This window comes from Metopolophium dirhodum, chromosome 5, assembly GCF_019925205.1.
Source record: "Metopolophium dirhodum isolate CAU chromosome 5, ASM1992520v1, whole genome shotgun sequence".
NCBI lineage: Eukaryota > Metazoa > Arthropoda > Insecta > Hemiptera > Aphididae > Metopolophium > Metopolophium dirhodum.
The window spans coordinates 21,726,343-21,750,408 of NC_083564.1; the positions used below are offsets into that span (position 1 = coordinate 21,726,343).

Here is a 24,066-nt window from a genome sequence, read left to right on the forward strand (position 1 = left end):
GGTGCCAGGGAAATGTACCTTTAGTAGTATTATATTATATGCATATATATATTGAGCTGTTTTTATTTTTTTTCTCTATTTTTGTATATTTTTTAGCTACTTCCCGTAATATTGTTTGTCTCAACAATTAGTTTTATTAATTATAATAAAATAAAAATGTAATGTTCAATAGATATATTGTAAAATGCTTTAAATTTGACGGTTGTAATAATATGGTTTTCATGAATAAGAATGAATATGTTATGTTACAATGTTAGCTTATTAAATGCGTCATGTGTTAAATCACTGAATATATAAAATTACCATTATATATTAAAAAAAAAAATGCAAATATATTTTTTATAAACGTACTGAATAATAAAATATTTTAACCATATATATATGATATATGTATCGTTAATAAAAATAATAAATATTATAGGTAACCTAGTAACAATTTAAAATTCTAAAACGTTGTTCAACAAAAACAATACTTAACAAATTCCAATATAACATTAACAACAATTTATTGCTTGTTTTACACACATTACTAAGTGATTATCATTTATATTAGACATACATTAATTCCCTAAAATAAATTAAAATATAAATATAAAATTTTTTTTTAAACAAATTAAAAATGGTAACTTTTAGTGAAATATTATAAATAATGTGTTAAATATTAAAATTTAAAATAAAAAAGTGTAGTACTTAAATTACTTATTCGGGTGTACAATTGATTATATGTAATTAAAATTACTAACTGGAGTATGAATATATTTTAATATTCATATTTTTAATACTTAAGTCAATTAAAATATAATACTAGTTAAAATTCAAACTGGTTATTTTAATTTCATAGGTCATATCACATTTTGATATAATAGGGCATGTCCGAACTACATTTTAAAAGTTAAACTAATATATTTAACATTATACTGTTATTGAATCTACATTCTAAATATATTTATAGTTTTTGTTTAAACTCTTAAAATTACTATTTGCATAATATTATGTCCGTTGGTCAACATGTCATAATTATATTATGAAAATCAGTCAAAATTAGTATTAAAATAGAAAAAATTAACAAGGGTTTTTGGTTCTACTTTTAGTAGTCTTTAGTTGTTTACTTGTTGTTATCTTTTTTTTTATAATCTCTAATTTATTAGAATTAATAATTAATATCTTCAAACCCCAACCAAATTGTATATCATAATAATTACCAGAATCTTGATAAAATATAAATAAATCAGAAACTACATAACATAATATTATGTTATTAAGTAGTTATTATCGGTTATTTTACCTAATACCTACAAAAATTTTTTTAAGAGTTTAATCAAAGCTATTAAATGTATATATCCATGTGTTAAATTCATAAACAGTATACTAATATGTATTTTCGTACACAATTGTACTGCTCATTTTTTAAATAAAGTCAAAGAATATCACATATATGTTTTAAAGAAAACTAGAATCTCTATTATGTTAATTGTAAAACAGGTTCAAGTTAAGCCATATAAATTAGTATGAATGTTATGCTAAAATTTAACAGGCTAACACAATAGAAAGAAAATTATAATTTAAAAATAATAAAATAGATACTAATATTCTAATATTATGTCCTTAAAAAGGCTGATATCTTTGAGGTAAACATTGGAAAAATAAATAACTGCTCTGATTTTCACTAAAAAAAAATTCAAGTGGATTAAATATATGTTAAACAACATGAGCATTAATTAAATTAGATTTTAAAGAAATCAGCTAGTAATATATATAAATGAATTATATCACCAAAAAATTGGTTAGTTGACTAACAAGGCGCATCGCAAATTAACATTTTATATCACTGATAATAACAATTAATAATTATTTGACTAATTAAATATGCATTTAAGTTAATATCACTTTTTCCAAACACAAGTGAAAAATCACATTGTGCTATGCAATTATAAATAAATACCAAACATAAAATTTGGACATTCATTTACAATGACTTGATTTTGAATCAGCCATGCCAGATTTTGATATTTCAGCAGCATCTCTAGATTGATAAAAAAGTATATAACCAGTTTCTGATGATTTCTGTAAGTCTGACGTGAGACCATAGAAATCTTCAATAGCAGATTGATCAATTTTCTATTTGAAAGGAAACAAGATATTAATTAAAGTTATACAATTACTATTTAATAGATTATTAAATAAAATAATTAAAATCTTACATCAACCATATCATCGTCAAACAGTAGCCAAAAATCATGACTTTTAACTATGCTAATGTAATGACCTCTATTTGGCCCACTGCCACAATGTATAACTACAGCTACAAGATTGTACATTCTATCTGGATTAACAGCATCATCAGACTGTAACATAATTGTTATTGTTATTTTATGTCAACAATATTATAGTCAATATGCATAATATGCAAATAAAAAAAATAATTACCGTATTAAATAATCTAAGTTCTAAAGGGAAAACAACTCTATGAGATACTTTTATATGCCTATTAAATTGTTCCATGTATTTGAATCTTTTCAAATGCAATGCCAATATCATAGGTAATTTTTTGACCCGCATACATTTCTAAAATATCCATAATATATTACACATATTAGATAACTAATAAAAATAAATAAATTATTACCTGGGCTTCTTGATAGCTACAGCAATTGTCACACTTAAATTTATTATCACTACAAAGCATTTCTGTATTGCTAAAACAACGTAAACAGTGTGTAATACTAGTATTTTGATCTATATCTACTTGGAGGTCGAAAAAGTCTTCATCTTTACTGCTGACCTAAAATAAATATTTATAGCTTAGTTTAATTCAATAAAATTGTAATTTGTAATACACCTACTTCTTCACAGTTTAAACATCTAGTTTCACTCGTTAGTATCCCTTGAAATATTTCATGTACCCAAGTTGGATCTTGATTATGACTACTTGAGCTAGTGATGCTACTAGTAGTTGATTCTCCATCAACAATATTAGGTGTAATTGATTTAGATTTACCATTACAATTTGTTTGGTTACGTTCAGCTTTAAACATAATTTGTAATTTATTATTAAAATTCTTATACATTCTAGATGTATCAATAATTTATTTTACTTACAAAGAATAATCTCATTAATATGATTTATAAGGAAGTTTAAAAATTCATGAGCATCTTGTTGCATATAGTTATTGAATTCTTCTGTAAATTAAAAAAAAATTCAGGCATTAGTAATTACTGTGAAATAAATCGAACTACAATAATTAATACCTTGTAAACAATTTAAAATATACATTTATTTTTCACATTCAAGATGTGAAAATATTAAATGTTTATTTACAATGGTTTTTAATTAAAAATTACTTCATGTTGGTATAAATATTTATTATTAACTATGATTATATAGAAAATACAATGTGCTGTATTACCTTTCTCTTTTCGGAGCCTATTAATAAATTTTTTGGGGGCTATGGACCCAACTTTCTTTTTTTGAGTAGCAATACTATGAAATAGATCTGCTAAACATGTGAGCAATGTTTCTTTATTTCTCTTATTACGAGCTTTGTATTCTAATACTTTGTCTCGAAAAGGTTTACAAAAATAAAGAGCTTGAAGAACTGAATTACTGTAGCATGTATTTCCAAACTGAAAAAAAAATATGTTTATTAAAAAGGTAATTTTAAATACATAAAAACTATTTTAATTATTTAAACTTTGTATAGTTTCAGTACAATATAAAATAAAACATAACATCATTTATATCATAAAATATCATGGGGTTGAAATTAAGTTTGCATAATAATTTTAACAGACCATTAAAAATCAATCATTAGCTGATTAAAATAATTTATTATATCATTTAAATAAAGATGACCAATATTATAATTATTGTTTTTTTTTTTGTTATAGAAAATGCTATTAAAACTAGATACTCATAAAAGTAATTTAAATTCAAAATACTAGTTATTAACATTCAATTCAATACCAAGACATTATCTATTAAAACTAAACCATCTTTTTACATATACACTACACAGCCATACCATACCAGGTTATTCACCAAGCAAGTTTGCAAAAAGCGGTAAAGTAAAAATGTTTAGTTTTATTTTGTATTCTGAGCGATAAATATATTGATTTTAAAATTATTTTTTGTCTCCGAACACTTTTTATAGAAGAAGAAATGCTTCAAATTTCTACCTTAACATCTTTTCTTATAAGAAAGCAAATCAAGTTGGTACTTTGAGGGTTAAAATTATAAAACTCATACTTGTTTTCCAAAGCGTTGCAAAAACTCGCCCAAAATTTTTTAAAAAAACGTGAATTTTTACAAAAAAAACAGTTTTTGACGAACTTGATTTTATTATATTGGTGTGACTCAAAAACAAATTACCGTAGATATTTGAATTTTTCTCCAAATTTTTGTACTACCATTTTCAAATTATGATAAAATTATTCTAAAATAATTAAAAAATTGTTGAGCTTTTTATAGGTATGAGAAATTGTTGACTTTTATTAGTTTATTATTATTATTATTGACGAAAATAATTTGTTGCTTGGTCAAAATTTTATACAAAGTTCTTCATAAATTGTAATTTGTGTTATAATGATTTAAGTCGAGCGTAAATCTACAATAATTTTTTAATGAGTGTCTGAAGTTAGAATTTTGATGAAATTTCTCAAAATTGGTAAAATTTGCGAATTATTTTGATGTAAGAAATTCATGAAAAGTTTTCCTTTCATATCTAAGATTTGTAAATTAAATACAAAATTTTGCATAAGTTTTCCTACCTTTAAAAAAATAAGTTTAGTAGAAAGTTACATCGATTTTTAATGAGCGTTTGAAGATGACATTTTTACATTGGATATTTACCCATAAAATAACTATTACTCCTCAAACAATTTTTGATATTTTGTTGTAAATCAAAAATAAATAATACTAAATACTTGAAATTTTCATTAGAAATTTATATTACCATTTTCTATGCATGATATAATTTTTTAATATAAATAATTTAAAATAATTTCATTTTTGAACTATTTACAGACATTTGACATTTTTTCCTACTGTCTTAAAAAAATGTCCGCTCCGTCAAAATGCTTGAAAATGTAATACAAGGTTGCTTATATGCTATTGCTATAGTCATTTAATAATAGTAATGATACATAATATGCAAGGAATTTTTTTCATGCATTAGAGTTTTGCAAATTATTTTGTATTTAAATGTTATAAAATGTTTAATTTTTATACCTAAGACTAGAAATATTAACACAAGGTGCCTAATAAATAGTTCATATTGAGACTAAAAATTCTAAAAAGCATACATCCACAATTTTTCTTAATAGACATTTTAAATTAAAATTTGGTCAAAATTACATATTTAAACAGAATAGTAATGTTAGTTACTTTATTGTAATAATTCAAAAACATTATTTGAGGGGAATTAAAACTTTCAAGTATATTATAAATTTTATTTATAGCAATGACATCTTTAAAAGATTTAAATTAATTTTAAACAATTATCTATTTATACCCTGAACTTATTCACTGTTCCTAAGGTAAGTGGCAGTGACTACAAAATTAACAACAATAATATAATATAATATAAAAAATATACACTACTATAAAAATTAATTTAACAATTAATAATATAATAAATGCAGTTTTCTGCAAAAATTAAATCAACCAAAGTAATAATACTATTAAAATGAATTACTTTAATAGTAATATCAAAAAACATCTAATCAAATATAGGCAGGTACTTGATATAGGCATCCATTAAAGTGAGAATTAAAATATTTTATAAAAAAAAATTATTTAACAATGATAATCTTACATTAACTAAACCAAAATAATGCTCATTTGGAGGAAACTGATCTGATCCGATATCTCTTTCTAGTTGTGACACATTACCGCCCTAAAACACAACATTAAATATTACACAACTAAAAAATACAAAAATTAGCTGATTGTACTACAAAGATCTTTCCATTTATATCATTTTTGTCTTACACATTCACTTATTATGTATGGATTGTAAATTTGTAAATACACTGATGTTTAAAAAAAAGTATAAAAAGTTACCTAATAAGTTGATCTATATATTTAATAAAATGTTGATGAAAAATTAAATAATGTATTTTGATTGATATATTATTAAAATTTACCACAAAACCAGTTAAATAAAAATAAGATTATAAGTGTAAAAAAAAGTTACAACTTGCATCAACTGTTTAATGATTAAAAATATATAATATACTCTTCAATGTTTCTCAACATAGATTAGTGTTAACTTGTTTTATTTAAAATAAAAGTTAATGAAAGGTTTTATTTTTTAAAAACAAGTAGTTTTAAATTTTAATAAATAGGTACATTTAAATGTAAATAAAACATGAAATAATTATTTTGCATAAAATAAAATAAATAATTTGTTTGAAGAAATAAATTGAAATAAATTATGGGAATATTCAGATAGGTGGTGCCATAGTGTTACTTTTTAAAGTACTTGAATGAAAAAAATAAGATAAAATATTGAACACAAATATTACCATATTACAATACAACTTTTCAGTGGTGTAATCAAGCCATCACTGAAAAATGAACTTTAGCGCTTCTCCGAAAACCGAATACGTATGTCCGTACATTTTACATTACACTGAATATATAGATCAGTCTGTCGTATTTCAGTGAGAATTCGACTGCATACAGAACGTAAGAACCGTAGGGGCTAGCGCGAAATTAATTATTTCGAGTGCGTTCGCTCTTCACTGTCGTGGACAGCGTAACTCTGTCTTATCGAATATTGACTATCGACTTATCGGCTATCGCTGTTAATCAACAACTATCAAGCGACAAGATAAACACACGCCGACAACAGAAAGTCTTGTGCAGTGTGGCAAACGAGGAGTTCGGAAGACGACCGGGCCGGCGTACAATACAATTAATAACATTGTCGTCAGATCACAGTCGTACCACGCACGGCACCACGCACGGTAATAACATTTACGGATTTATCACCATATTATTGTGATACTCTACGGTGCCGTCGCCGGCGCTGATGCACGAGGGACATCGATGCGTTCGGTTTTTGCCGCGTTTAGTTGAATTTCCTCGTTCGTCTCGAGTGCACCGCGGTCGCGTCACCTCCCGTGTGTTTTCTTTCGTTCGCGTGATTTGTGCGTGCTCCGCCGAATTTCGTTCGAATAACCCGTTCAAAACCGTTGACACTTCAACAAAAACTGTGTTATCCGTTTGAGATCCCGTCGAATTAAATTGCTGTGCGTCCGGCGACGAACTATACTCAGAAGTACACATTGGATTCATCCATAGCCTAGGTATATACCCAATAGATCATGGACCATAGGTAAAAACCGACTGCAAGACGCGTATGCTATGGAATATATAAGTTTGTACATTATAGACTATGTTTATGAGTTGTGAAAAAAATAATGACAGACCTGTCAGAAATTAGTCGCACCAATTTATTATAATTATTATTTTTTTTTTTTTTTTGTTAATTTTTAATTAATTGCAAATGTTTTATACATGTTATGAGAAATTTTTTTCGTAGAATACAAATAAATACCTATAAATGTAGATAGGTACCCGTCAAAAATAAAGCCTATAACATTTAGCAAACGTAAATGACTATTGTCTACCTATAATGAGGCGTATTTAGATGTTATTAAACTATTATAGTATAATGAATTATGCTAAATGGAAACAGCCACACAGGCTATAATTATTATTAATTATCACCTTTTAATGGCTTTAATTTATTTAGAGTAATAGACAATAGTGGTTACCTATAATAACCTATATACTTAACACCAGATTATATAGTAATAACAAAATTGTGACAATGTGTTAAACATTTTAATGTATCATTATTTTACTTGACTGGTGCTATTTTATAAGTTATTACTGATTAGTGATTATACACTATAACTGTTATTTTTCTACTTTCTGAATTCTAGAAATTAAAATGGAACTTTAAACAAACCAACATTTTATTTACAATTCCCAATTTATGTTCGCTAATAATTAAAACATATAAGAGAAAAAACAATAAATCGTGAATATGTAATACAACAATATATGTGTACAGTATACAATTTGTAAAATTTTAAATAGTTTTTAAATAATAGTACAACCGATATTTCACTGTTAAATTTAACAATTCCTACTCTGTCTACCATAAAATCAAAGCGGGAGTACCCCAGGGAAGTGATCTATCACCTATACTCTACAATATCTACACATCGGATATGCCCAAAACAAACCATACAACTCTAGCGATATATGCAGACGATACCGCTATACTAGCATCAAATAAAGACCCAAACATAGCCACCCACGATATACAATACCACTTAAATCTAATCTCCGATTGGACTCAAAAATGGAAAATTAAAATAAACGAAAACAAATCAGTTCAAATAAATTTTTCTCTGAAAAAAAAAACGAATGTCCACAACTTTTGCTCAATAATTCACCAATTACTGTCCAAAATGTAACCAAATACCTCGGAGTTCATCTAGGTAAAAGACTTACCTGGGCCCAACACACAAAACAGAAAAGAAAACAATCAAACACACGTCTACATCTCCTCCGTTCATTATTGTCTCCTTCAATGAATTTAAAAAACAAAATATTAATATACAAGACGATAATTACCCCCCTCTGGTCATATGGTATCCAAATCTGGGGCCAAGCCAAACCATCCAATATAAGACCCATACAAGCTTTCCAGTCTATATGTCTTAGACAAATAACTGGAGCCCCATGGTATATGACCAACGACGCATTACATAAAGATCTCCAAATCCCAACAGTCAACGAAATAGCAACTCGTCATTACAAAAAGTTTCACTCCAAACTGCACTCGAACCAAAACCCTTTAATTTCCCGCATGTCCTCTATAACCATCCCCAACAATCTTCCGAGGAGGTTAAAAAGAAAATGGCCAATAGACGCTCTTGCCTAACGGTCTCCATATTATATGAACTCATCAAATTAAATAGTAGGTACTGTTGATGGACGGGTTTCCCCCCTCAAGACATTCAAGTCATTTTAATATTACCTATGTGATCAAATTTACTTATTGTACAAATTGTATAGATTGTAAATATGCTTAAATAAATTAAAAAAAAAAAAAATAACAGTAATTCTAATTTATAACGATTATTTAATATTTATCAATACGTAGTAAAGAATATAGGTACAAAGCAAAAATACAAGGTTCCATATAAGTTTTTTTTTACAGAAACCGAAAAATCTAAAAAAAATACATACCTATTATAATCGATATAATGCACATTTTTTTGTATAGACATTTCAAGTTTAAATTTAGACGAAAAATAAAGGATTTAGTTGTTTTGATATAATTAAAAAAAATATTATTCGTAGTGACTTGAAACTTTTTAGTTATTATTTATTATGTACACAATGCAATTTACTATAAATATTCAGATTAATTTTAAACTATACTCGTATTTGTACCACAATCCTAATCACAGTGTGCAATTTCACACCGTTTGGTACATATTCAGAGACCACGTACGCTGGTATTGATTTACCTACGTATATATATTATTTCAAAAATATGGGCAAAAGCCTAAAGTTATAATAATACATTAAAGTTTAAACAGTTTAAAGTTAAATAGTTAAACAGTTTTTAAGTAAAGGATTAAGGAGGTACTTAAATTTAATCGTTGTCACTGAACCAAATAAATTATTATAATTAATATATTTACCTACAACTGCAGTATAACTAGTATAAGCTTTTGTAGAAAATAAAATGTAATAGGTATAGGTAGGACGGTAGGTAGTATAAATATAAGTAAAAACGTATCTGTCGTACCTAATCTTATCCATCTAGAAAATAATTATAGGTACCTAACTTAAACTATGTATATGAGGTATAGATATTCTATAAAATTAATAAGGTACATCATACATAATATAATAATTTATATATAGATACTTATAACTTATATATAGTATAGTAAAGTAGTATCCTTAACAGTGTATAATATAGTATAACGTATTTACGCAGGTATCACATGATGATATTTATCAAGAAATTAAATAGTAATTTAATAATCTACATAATAATTATAGATATACAGTTAAAAGTTGTAGACTATATGTTGGACATTACGAACTAATAAGCCTTTCTTGACTGTAATAAATTATTAATTACCCATTTACCCATCTTTAATTTCAAGATAAGAGTACATTTTTCCTTCTGAATCCAACATGTCACTAATCACTAAAGAAGCTAAACCTATTATAATTATTGAATTAATAGAAATTATTATTTATTTCAAAGCCTTCATGTAATATATATTTAGTATAATACCTAAAAATCAAATTTTTTATGCATAAAAAAAATAAAATAACTAAACGGACACAATCGGAAATTGAGTATAGGAAGTTACAAAATTTCTATTATTTACGATTTTTTTTTATATTTAGGTTAGGTTACCCCTGAAACAATATGCATTCATTAATATAATAATGTACTCGTGATACTCGTTATCTGTGTGTTGTGCATTTTAAACATCTGTATGATGCAAACAAGGCATTCATTTGAAAATCGAAATAAAGTTTTATTGACAAAAATACAAGTCTACATTTATAACTATGATGATAGAGGACTGTGAATACTGAACACTGACACGTCGTCTAATGTCTATAGTACATGAATAATTAGATTATATTAATACCAGAGAAACGGTTTCAGTCTTCAGACGATAGGCGTTAATTTTGTTTTGACTGTGTCTGTATATTGGACTACAAGGCCGGATGTTACGCCTCCGAGGCGGCTGGGGCGACTATTTATCCCGCTTATAAAATGTAAATGATAAGTTATATACAATAAAGTATAAACATACAGAAAATAAACACCGATTGAACTAAATTTTGAGTTAAAATAATTATAATAGTAATATTCTATAATAACAAGTCATATAATAATTTTTTATTGATACCTCAACAAAATTATTTAGGTATTCAGTTGTACATATTAATAAATAATACATATTATATTAAAATTTAAGCTTAACTAACCTAATCTATGTATGGAATATTAATATATTAGGTAGCTAAGTAGCTTATTATATTATATTATTGACTATTGTTGTTTGTAAAAATTATAAATAATTTTAATGGAAAAAATGTTCAAGAGTCAGTAATTAATATTTTTCTTCGTTTATTTACTATTATAATATATATCCATATAGGTATACGCTATTCAATCATATTTTACCAATTTAAACAATTTACTTAATATCTTTTAAACCAGCTTTGCCTATGTTTTTGATTAAAATATTTTGAAACACCTAGAAGTATTATACCTATAGGTTCGTATACAGGAGCACGAACAATATATTATAATAGTATACCAACTTGACATAACATTATATTATATAGTTCAGTTTCAATACTTTACTCATCTAATACGCTAATAAATATAGATGGACAGATAGTAGATATCTATAATGGTTATAATTTATATTTTATAAATAGTATAATATTATGGGTACTTGCTATACAGCACTACACTTATACTATACCTATAGTTGAACTTTGTAAAAATAGTTAAGAGTAATTTATTAAGCTAATATTTTTTAATAGGTAATCATAAACATTCCTCTTTTGCCGCGGCGATATAGGTATACCTATATAGAACGTATGTCAATAATAATATATCTAAATAACTTTTATCAATAATATGTTTAAATATACCCTTGGTAGCGAAACCTCTGCACTATAACCATAGACTTATAGAAATAGACGGAACATTTGTCCCGATGACTGGGAGGCGTGGACGTGCCAAACGAATTAAGAGAGATAGCATGAGTTTAATCATAAGAGTTAGAGAAATGGCACTGCACTCATCGGAACATGTTCCGAGGACAGCCAATACATAGCTTTAATATCCTCGTAACAAGCTCTACCCTTGCACGCGTTATCATACCTAATTTTCCTCGAGGAGCAATTTTATCTCCAGACTCCGGTTTTATAATATATTTTCTCAGCTAACCTATACCAACCATCCCAAACACATCTGTAGCAAAGTACGTAGATGACAATGTTATTTTCACCTCCCATGTTGACTCAGTCGATTCATTACTTCCAATAGCCTCCATGATCACCTCAACTTGCTAACTTCTTGGTACAGTAAGTGGAGAGTCAAAATTAACACTTCCGATTCATCCCACGTAACAAGTATACCCAGGTACCCTATTTAAAGGTTGTGTATTTCAAATTTAAAAAATATATACACTAGATGTTGACCATTAAATAAATGTATATTAACAAACTGAAAATAATATATTATTTTATGTAGTATTTTATTATAATTTTGTAAAATGTATAACGATATGAGTAAACAATTGATAAACATTTTTTTTTTCAATTTCAATATTGCGTCGTAATTGTATCAAATTATGTAGAAAACATATTTTCAAAAAAGTTAAAACTTTTTAAAATAATAGTATAAAACCTAATGAGCGGGCTAGTGAGTATCCTCTTAAATGGATTACCTTGTATGCCTACTAGAAATTAAATTGCACGATGAAATTAAATTCTATTTGGTTTCAACTACTAGTTTTACACTTTCCAGAAATTCCAATTATTTCATGTATTTTATGGCCATACTTTTTAATAGTATTTTCTATAGAAAGTAAGAGAAAATAAAATGGTTATGAAGTGAGTGTCAATTAAGTTAGTGTAACTAAAAAACGATATAGATACAATATAATGTTTTAAATAATATCTATATTGGTTATAAATTATAACATTCACTAATTTTATTATTTGTATGTATAATTTAAATTCAAACAATAAAAATAACAATTTTAGCTGTAAATAGAAATAGGAAGAAGAATAAATTGAGAATGTATACATTTCGTTTTCCTGCCTAAAATGTTTATGTTTGTAAATACTCATAAGACAAATAGAGGATAGGTATTTCAATGTATGTACTCCGTTGTAATATTGTTTTATTTATTAGACTTAGAGTTAGATTATGTTATCGTTATGTTACTATTTGGAAAGTATACAAGCAGAGATTCTTTAAAAGGGAAGCTCGTCATATTCTCGAAAAGTATTAACGCTTACATAAATAATTTTTTAAAAATAATTTTAAGTCATTATTACAAAATAACATTTATTAAAAATAAATATTTTCTATAGTTATAATTTTGAAGTTTTTACTTTTTGAATGACTGTATACCTACTTCTTTTCCAATTCGGATGTATTAAAACTGAATTTAGAGTGACTAGTTAGTAGAAGAATGAGAAAAATTTGTCACAACGTATAAGTATTAAAAGTGAAGATGAGTGGACCAATATTTTGGGGGTATACCCTTGTGGTAATATGCCTCACTCATTGTAAACTTAATTTTAGATTTTGAAATTCTCAAAAATATTCTGCTTCGGTGTACCTATACAAAATAATATATGTATAAACTATCATTCCAAAAATAATAACGAAAAAAAATAAAAATAGTAGAATTTTTTTTTGTGATGACTTCAAATAATGTAAAATACAATTATTTCTAAAAAGTAAAAAGTTAGCACTTTTTAGTATAATTATTGTTTACCTTTAAGAAAATGTAAAATTAAATTGTATAAAATATAATTATATTCAAATAAGTAATACCAACGAATTACGTAAAAATGTAATTGGAAATTATATACTATTTAAATAATATAAGTATATTTTAAAAATTAAAATAATTAATGACTGTGTATTTGACCTTGATATAGAACTATAGAATTAAGAAGTGTATTTAAAAGATTGCTTACATGACAGAAATGTTATATATTTATAAAAATGCTAATAAGAAATTGTTCACCATCTTACAAAACATGTTGTCTGACAATAATCATTGTTCCTATAATCACCATATCTGAATGATGTCGCATTGTGTGCATATTATCACGTAATCTTTCATGTTCGTCAGCAAAATAGTAACACTTATATCATTGGGTATAATGATATTCCTTGTACATGAATCACATCTGTAAATGGAATAATATAATAAATGTATATGCATATACCTGCAGTCACACCTGCAGGAAAAATATTTCGGTATAAACTGTTTCATAACAATAAAAGTTATATTAGTTATAACATACCCATAGTACGTTTCCCTATAGTTGAGATTTTTAAGCTGTATCAGACAACTTTATGAATATAAAAATACTGAAATTATTTGCATAAAAAAACAAATTATGATTTATCATACCAATAACACTATTCTTTCTTTTTATGTAATAATCATGTATTAATTATACAATTTTGTATTATACAAGTATTTTATTAAAATGTATCATATTATGATATAACTTTATAACATATATCATATTAAAGAATACTCAACAAAATGTACTTATATTTTATAGTATAATATAATACGTTTTGTTAATTGTAAATCGGTTTATCATAACAAATTACATTTTGTTTTGATGATGTATTTTGAATATAATATACCTACTTTATTACCAAAACATATTACATTTACACAAAGTTAGGTACCTATTCAAAACATTCAATATGTTAAGTCCAATACAGCATTCAGTATTATTGAAATTTGAAATGCTTGAATTTTATTAAATGATGCGGCTGCAGAGGTGTAAGTATAATGCTAAAACAGCCCCCAACACCCACAGTTCGCGACATATTATTTGGAAAAAATGGTATTTAAATCATTTAAAAATTAATAAATTAGACATACCTACAAGCAATTAATATTAATAATAACTCCATTATTATTGTTCCTTTTAATTTAATAATAATATACCCATGGTAGATTTGTAGGTACTAACGTATGGTTATAAAAATATGTTTTACAAGCATGAAATATATGTTATATTATGTGCCATATGGTAATATGAACTTTTTATATATTGTTATTATTATTATTCCATCTAGGTAAATTATGGCCTTATCAAATTATATAAACAGGATGATGTTTTTCCATACACTGACTTAAATTTATTTGATACAGCAAATTTATTTCATAACATTCTCGATGTTTTTTTACATCATATTATGTTCTACCCAACCTTGCAAATGACCACGTTGATTATTTTTGCATACTTCCGCTATTTGTATAGTATATGTAATATGTAGGTAGGTATGATGTATAATGTACCTTCATTGATGATAAACTGTTATTGTTAAACTAGATAAATGTGTCGCCGGTAACATAACAATTTATTGTAAAACCATATGAGAGTACCTATATTATGACATTGAGGAATTCGCAAGTCGCAACAATAAAATATGCCAATAGCCAATCCAAACCATATTTAACAAAGATATAATATAATAAAAAATATAATCAGCCAAAATAGAAGCTTATAATATTATAGGTTCAGGTATTTAAATAAATCATGCAGTGCAGTGATTGAAGTACATATTCTTAATTTTTAAACACGATAAAGTAATAACTAATATGTAATTACATTACTTTAATACATATTATATTCATATTAGCTGTAGTTTGTACGTATGTACTGTAAATATTACAAATATGATACTATTTAAAGTAAAACATTGTAGTTTGAATGTCCGTGCTTAATCGTTCAACTGAAATTCAATATTATACGCGATTACCTACAGCAACTGGTATGCCTACATTAAAAAAACTGCGCAACCTCTAAATGATATCACAAGTAAAATAGTCGCAAGTTATACAAAGTATTATCACAAAAATATAATGTTTAAGTCTATTGTTTGCAACACGAACGTCCACTAAACCTACATAAATTATATTTTGCAAACGTAAGATAAAATAAAAATAAAAATAACAATGTTCTTAATTTTTATTATGTAGGTCATCAATTAAAAAAATCTAGCTTCAACCATTATGGTTAGAAATATTCATAGTTTTATTTTTAATAAAATTCTAGGCATTATAATATACATACCCTATATAATGGCCTAACCTAACCTTTTTATTATATTTATATATAATAATCTACGTTATAAATTATAATAAACTACAAAAGTAACATCTGCCGAGCTTTGAAAGCACTTCCCATAACATCATTACTACTATATTGTCTTTTTGCTGTAAAGGGGTGCAGTATTAATCCACTTGATCCAGTTAAATTCTTTATTTCGCTCTATTGATAACAGCTTGCTTTGGGGAATAAGTGACAAGGAACACTTGTCAGGGAAAACACCAAATGTCACCGAGTCTATAAAGTGGAACTTATACCCTTTATAATAATGGACACGCATTGTACACGATGTCACACCCCTTTAGGGTCGAGTGGGGTCTTTCAAAATAATTGATTAGTTATATACTCTATTAAAATATGAAACAGTTGAACAGATCAATGGTTAAAGTATAACCTAACTGTCCTAACTAATACAATCTACCCTAAAAAAAATATATAAATTCGTCATAAAAAAATTCGAATTCGAAAAAATTAAACGTTAGTGTATAATGCTTTTATATGTGTGGTGTAAAATTAGACACATAATGTAGGCTATGACCAATGTATTTTAATAATAATAACATATACCGGGTGTTTCTGAAATCGATGAGGTAATTAGTATATTCGTAGGTACTCGATGTGATGGCCGCCCAATGAAGATTTTTTTGAAATTTTTTTTCTATCTTCAAAATCTGGATTTATACATATTATTTTTAGAACATTATCTTAAATGTAAAAACAAACAGTCAAGTTGTATTTTTTTGCAAAATTCTCATACGAATCGAGGTGTCACATCATTTTTTACGCTCGAATTGTCGACTAAAAAAAAAAAATGGTGTAGCACATCGATTTGTATGAAAACATTACAAGATAAACAGTGGTGATAGTTTTTTGTTGTTATGCTCAATTAACGCATTATTTTAAATTTTCGAATTTACTGACGTACATTGATTAGTGTGATTTAGATGTACAGGTAAAATATGGTAACTTTTATCCGTAATGCACTAATGCCTATTATAAAATAACTAATTGTTAATTGACCGTAATTTTTAAATAAAGAACATTAGTTGATTTGATTATAACTGAGTTCAATACTTGATATTGAACAACAATTTAAATTTGTTTTTAAGATTTAAAAGTTTTTTATTTAAATTTTGAACAATGGAGTACACTAACATTGAATATCCAGTAAGAACATGTTTATGCCAAAGAATTAAATAATAGAGATGAACTTTTTATGAGAATTAATAATGTAGCTGAAATCCTTCGTCAAAAACCAAGTTTTTTCCAACAAATTTGGTGTTTGTTGAGTTCATTACATCGTCGGATGGAAAAGTGCATCGAAGTTAACGGGGGGTCACATACTCACATTAAACAACTGTAGATAAGAATAGATTTTCAAAATAAAGTGTATTTAATTATGATTATTTTACAATGTAACACAACTTAAATGTATGTCAGTAAATTTGATAATTTAAAATTTACCCTAATTTTATTATGTTATTATTTTATCACTTTAGATTCTGAGTGGAATGATGAATGTATTGATTTTACAATGATTTTTTATTAAAAGAATAATTACAATCTATACAAACATTTTATACAATAAGTAATTTTTTTGATGGAGAATAGCGTTGATATAACAGAGAGGGGAGGTACTCAGTAGTACCACCCGACAGATCAAGCAAGGAAATCTCTAGGCCAAGATCGTTTCAGTCTTCTTCTTAGAAGAAAAAAAAATAAAAATCCATAGTCACAATTCTCTTTTATATGCATTTAAAGTTCAAATATTGACGCAATACGTACAAGTACTAAAATTTGCAAATTATTTTGAGTTAGAAATTCATAAAAAATTTTCTTTTTAAATCTAAGATTTGAAAATGTAATACAAGAATCCTCATAAGTTTTTCTACCTTTATCAAAAAAAAAAATGTCTACAAAAAAGTTAAATTAAATTTTTATGAGCGCACAATTTTTTTTTATAACCATTTAAAGTTCGAATTTTGACAAAGTTTATCAAATTTAAAATGTATTAATTATTTTGTAGTTAAAAATTTATAAAATGTAACTTTTATAGCTAAGGATTGAAAATTTAAAACAAGGTTCCACGTAAATAGGGTTATATATAAATTACTTTACTCACAATAATACCATCAAATAAACTTGGTAATATCTAGGCTGACTGTCCGTTTTCGCTCAGAATCGTTTTTCTTATACAATGATATTATATCATTGAATTCAAATTTAACACCATCCATTACAGTTACCCACTTGTAATCTACTGTACAGCAGAGCGACATCCACTTACCCACCTTTTTTAATTTGAAATACACAATCTGTAAATAGGGTACCTAGGTATACATGTTACGTGAGATGAATCGGAAGTGTTAATTTTGACACTTCACTTACTGTACCAAGAAGTTAGCAAGTTGAGGTGATCATGGAGGCTATTGGAAGTAATGAATCGACTGAGTCAACGTGGGAGGTGAAAATAACATTGTCGTCTACGTACTTTGCTACAGATGTGTTTGGGATGGTTGGTATAGGTTAGCTGAGAAAGTATATAAAACCGGAGTCCGGAGATAATATTGCTCCTCGAGGAACATTAGGTATGATGACGCCTGCAAGGGTAGAGCTTGTTACGAGGATATTAAAGCTATGTATTGGCTATCCTCGGAACATGTTCCGATGAGTGCAGTGCCATTTCTCTAACTCTTATGATTAAACTCATGCTATCTCTCTTAATTCGTTTGGCTAATCTCAGGAACTACTGGTTTGAATTGAAAAATTATTTATTTTTTTTGGATAGTCCATTCATCGAGGAAGGCTATATAGGCTATATAACATCACGCTACGACCAACTAATAGAAGTGCTCAAACAGGGATTTTGAGATTTACGATGGAAATATTTGTTTATAAATGGTTGGCTATTGGTTATAGGAGAAATAATTAATAGAAATAGTATTTATTTATTATTGGTTGCTATTGGGCAGATCAGGTACAAGCATGCATCAAATCGAATTTTCGCACATTGCCTACCAGGGCGGCTGAGTTGCACTAACTGCAGTGAGTTGACACCATCCATTACAGTGACCCACTTGTAACCTACTGTACAGCAGAGTGACATCCACTTACCCACTTTTTATTGGTTGAAAATGTAAAATAATACGTTAATTAATTGTGTATGTTAAATGACAATAAATAAATATCACCACTGTTTATCTTGTAGTGTTTTCATACAAATCGATGAGCCACACCATTTTTTTTTAGTCAGCGATTCGAACGTGAAAACTGAAAAATGCGCGACAAGCGCAAAATTGATGTGACACGTCGATTCGTATGAGAATTTTACAACTTGACCATTTATTTTTACATTTAAGATAATGTTCTAAAAATAATATGTATAAACCCAGATTTTTAAGATAGAAAAAAAATGTCAAAATAATCTTCATCACCAGAGTACGCATATACTAGTTAACCCATCCATTCCAGAAACATCCTGTAAAATATATTGGTATGTTACATATTTTATGTATACGCACAGTTGACGTATTATATATAGGTCCAAATAGACACTTGCCCGAAGCTTAAAAAAAATATTGGTGGTTGATGTCTGTATGTTATTTTATTACCTATGTATTATAGTCGGTACCTACAGTAATGTTTAGCGGATAATATATATTTAATATAATAAAAGTATATAAAATATTATACCCTTTTAAAACATTCTTTTCGGAAAATGTAAGATACAAGACATTTTAAGATTTTGTAATGCCCTTATTTTTTATCCATATTATATTTGTTAGTACATCCATCATAATCTATTTTTAATAAATAAAACAAACAACTTAATAGTGATTTGATAGGTAATGCATATAATAATGTGTATAAATTATATAGGTATAATCTAACCTACCTTTTTTTTTTTATTGAACAAAATTTATATATTTACATTCTGTATATACATATTATATAATAAGTAAATTTGATGATATTTGATTGACGGTAGGGGGAAGTCATCCAGTGGTGGTACTCCGAAAGGGTACCTTTTATGATTTAGAATTGTACCTAGAAATAAATGAGTGGATCATATTTTATTCGTTTAAAAACAATTTGTCAGAGATAATTTAACAGTGCAATTAAAAATTAGTCATGTACTTATGTAAATTAATAATAGACAAATTGTAAAATGGTTTTATTACCATGTCTAAATAAACTACACAACTCCAAACTTTTACTTTTTAATAATCAATAATAATCTCGATGATACTAGAAGGCGATAGTATCAATGATTAATTTACTCAAGCTGTTGATTTAGTCCATAAATAATTTATTTAATAAGTTCTACTAATATAAAATTGAACACAAGCTTGAATTTGTCTTCATTGTGTTTTCAATAATGATTTACTTAAATAAATGTTCAGATTTTCAAGATTTTAACAGACAAACTAACTGTTTTATAAGTAATATTTGTTTAAAAAATGTGATAAACATAATTCATTAGAAATTACTTTATTAATTAAGTTTACTGCAAAAATATAAGTTAATCATTTAATTAAAATCATAGCGAGTAGGAAGTGTTTAAATCTATGTTATCAGTTAAAAAATATGTGGTGATGTACCTATATAGACTACCTATATTTAATAGTAATTTTGCACCTAATGTAATAATAAATATATCGTCACCTTGCATGCACAATAATAGCGAATAGCATTGAAAAAATAACAGATGACTCATCAACGTCTGAGATATCACGAATAATAATAATCACACATTCCAAAATGTGATTCAGTGAGCTAGTACACGGAAAAAAACATGTTCATTCATTGTTCCAAATCTATATAATAATATATTATATAGGTACACCAGCTTCCTAGCTAAATATAAATAAATAACTAGGTACGTTTTGATATAATATATAATTAACCATGTAGAATTAATAATTTTTTTTAATAATAGTTTTAACAGTATATGTTATCACATATTTTATAAATTATAATTCGTAGAATCTTGATTGAGTGTCGATACTGTATTCGAGTATACCCTATACCGAACTATAATAATTCCAACCGGCTATGTATAATCATTGATTAGTATTTATAATCAATGGTATAATGTATATAATATAATATAGAAAAAATAACAATCTTATAGTTTGAATAATTTTACGACGCATTTATCAAACTAAACGAAAAACGGCCGTCATTGTGAGTAGATATTATACAGTATATTTTAATATATTATGCTGAGCGAGAACTGTTGTAATTGTTGCGCAACGACGAAAAGTAAAAAAAACTCTTCAAGTCCACACCCTGCTATGCCACGCCGCTATGGTATGGGTATAATATTATATTGGCGATTGCGAGGACGAGTCGTCTTGCTCCTATCAAAGTCCCTAAGTGCCAAGTATAACGTAAAAAATGGCTTACCTATATATGCACACATGCACAACACACACGCGCGTACACACATATATTATGATATATTATGTACGTTATAATGTATACACGCACTGGGATAGCAAATTACACGGTTTACACACTCCGTGCGTATACGCATGGAGTGACTCACTGTGTATATACATATTATGATGTACAACACTGGAGGACCGTTTGCGGGGGAACGTCACTGGACCGTAGGAGAAAAAAAAATAGTATATTAATATGATGATGACTACGACGACCGCGACGCGTAAATATTACTATTATGTATATTATATACATATATATATAATATATAATATTATGTACTGCAGTTTGGCGCGTGCGGAGACTCGCCGGCTGCTGCTGCTGCCGTTGGGGCCACGCGTGTTGCCGTCGCGTCTGTTGCGGGCCTACGGTTACGCTAGCCGGAGATCAAAACGAACGCGCATATGTGCTATTATATATTATTATTATTATTATTATTATTATTGTTATCGTACGTAGTACGTAGTACGCGTACAAACGTAATTTATTATGCAGTCGTTGTACGCGCTTCGGTCGATCGAGTTCGCGGTCTCTTGAAACTGGAGAGATCCGACAGATGTGCGGTCGCGTACACTTAACGATTGTCGTTTTCTACGTAGTCTACCATCTACGGTAGCAATTAATTCGTACGTGGATATTTTTTGGGTTTTAAATAATATACAATCATATAATTATAGGTAATCTTCAGTAAAGTCGATTTTCTGTAGTAGGCACCTATAATACATGCATAACCGTTTACGTAAATGTTGATTGAAAAATTCGCTAACACCGCACGCAATAGCTGGTTTTTTTGTATTAGTACGACGGGGGTGACCCGTTCAATTAATATAAGCACGCATATATTTATTTTAATTTTAAATATATATGGGCGTTAAAATAATAACACGCACAATCGATTTTGATTTTGTTGAGTTAACAAACGTAAAAACAACAAATTTTCATTTATAACTACACGTCAATGTCTGTTTCTTATCGTTTGATAAATATATATTATAATATATGCGACTGAAGATATTCGTAGTCTGTCAATGTTACAGTTTTTATTAAATTTAATCAATTCTTTACTGAAATTCTTTATTTAATTATACGCCAGGTCGCATATTTTTGGTTTAAAAATATTATTATAACATTATACTAATATTATTCGTGATTATAATATTAATATAACAGTATTATAATAATTTTATAATATTATCGTTACAAAATACTACTAGGGACCCATTTGATATTATTGATAAAAATGTAATAATCGTCAATTGACAATTGTTTATTTCGTGTTTTCATTGTAAATTCTATTATGTTATTTTCAAGCATCAATGGGTTTGCGCGTTTTTCTCACATTACCTATTTATTGAACATTACATGAATTATTATCATTTTAATCACACATTAAATACGTGTTTAATCAGAATTAAAAAATATTCTTTATGTTAATACTTTACATTTATTACATTTTACATGTAGGATTAATTTACAGATATGGATATACCTATATACCTATAATCTATACTCTATAGGTATGCCATAGGTATATCTATATTTTATAAATGAGATAAAAAAAACAATTTTATATTTTTATGCCTTTATTTTAGTTTTAAAATTGCATTTAAATATTATATATAATATAGGAATATTATGTTAATATACTTTTTGTGTGTTCGATTTTGTATTTATTTTATATGGTTATAATTGTATTAAGTTAATTCTCAGGATGTTTGTAAACTTATTTATTTTTGTTTCCATAATATGTACTTATACCGTATAATGTTATATCTGTATCTATATCCAGCGTTAAAATCACCGAGTTCGTTAGAAAAGTAGGTAATATTGAATTTCACGTGTTATAAATTTTATATTATAATATTATATAATAATATATCCCCCCCTCGTAAAATCGGATGTAGGACATATTACGCAGCCAACTCTGTTGCCGTGTAGATGGTTTACCATCATATATATATAATGTATGAGTGTGTAACGGTTTTTCGCCCCATCGTGATTTGAGGGTGCGTGAGTTTGTAGGCCCCCTTTCAATTATTTGCCATAGGTCACAATGATTCCCAAACATGCTTCTTGCTTTTTACTATATATTTAATATTTGTTACACATCTATTCGAACAACGGTTAATATTCATAAGTAATTATCTTAAAATCAATGAAAAATATTAATTCAATTATTCAAAATAATAATATACAATGTTAAATAAAACCATTTCAAACTTACAATATTGGTTATAAAATTGTAACTTTTTTCTGAATTTCTAAATATTATTATTCTATCAATAGTTGTATACCAATATTATGTTGATCAACAAAAAAAATTATTTTGATAACTACTGTTGCAAAATATAATTACATGAAAATGCATTATATAGGTACCTAAATTGTACCTACTGTAAAAAAAAACCTTCAACGGGCTTCATAATTATATACCAGTTTATATATATATAAATTATATTGAAAATTGTGAAATAAGTATACGACAATTAACTATTTATATTTTATAAATTGTAAATTATATTCATATACGGCTATACCTAACTAGTAACTAACATACGAATATATAACTGCTTGAATAATACGATCAATTTGTATTTGTATTACCCATAATGATGATAACCCTTATAGATACTTTATAAAAATATTATAAATAAGAC

At 26.9% G+C, this 24,066-nt stretch overlaps 2 protein-coding genes across 4 annotated transcripts in view; one reads left to right on the forward strand and one right to left on the reverse strand.

Annotated features, from left to right (window-relative positions):
* Positions 1-808: 808 nt before the first annotated feature.
* On the reverse strand, positions 809-6,887 carry LOC132944516 (ubiquitin carboxyl-terminal hydrolase 46). The gene is made up of 9 exons (XM_061013903.1): positions 6,526-6,887; positions 5,814-5,894; positions 3,408-3,624; positions 3,100-3,180; positions 2,844-3,025; positions 2,627-2,782; positions 2,428-2,565; positions 2,202-2,345; positions 809-2,118 (listed from the first exon to the last, which is right to left on the reverse strand). The coding sequence occupies exons 1-9, from the start codon at positions 6,526-6,528 to the stop codon at positions 1,963-1,965; spliced, it is 1,158 nt and encodes a 385-aa protein (XP_060869886.1). The 5' UTR covers positions 6,529-6,887; the 3' UTR covers positions 809-1,962.
* An 87-nt stretch (positions 6,888-6,974) lies between these two features.
* LOC132944515 (protein inscuteable homolog) overlaps positions 6,975-24,066 on the forward strand; it is a 40,575-nt gene continuing 23,483 nt past the window's right edge. Inside the window, exon 1 of one of the 3 annotated variants that reach the window (XM_061013898.1) lies at positions 6,975-7,382. The gene's annotated coding sequence lies outside the window, so the exon portion shown is untranslated. The remainder of the gene's footprint in view (positions 7,383-24,066) is intronic. The other 2 variants (XM_061013899.1, XM_061013900.1) reach the window with 2 other exon arrangements.

What these genes read in the sequence shown, in the direction of transcription:
- LOC132944516 (XM_061013903.1), bottom strand. An exon ending in TATTAATGAGATTATTCTTT is followed by an intron (nt 3,026 to 3,099) that starts GTAAGTAAAATA and finishes TTATGTTTAAAG; the next exon opens with CTGAACGTAACCAAACAAAT. An exon ending in GTAGCTATCAAGAAGCCCAG is followed by an intron (nt 2,566 to 2,626) that starts GTAATAATTTAT and finishes TGGATATTTTAG; the next exon opens with AAATGTATGCGGGTCAAAAA.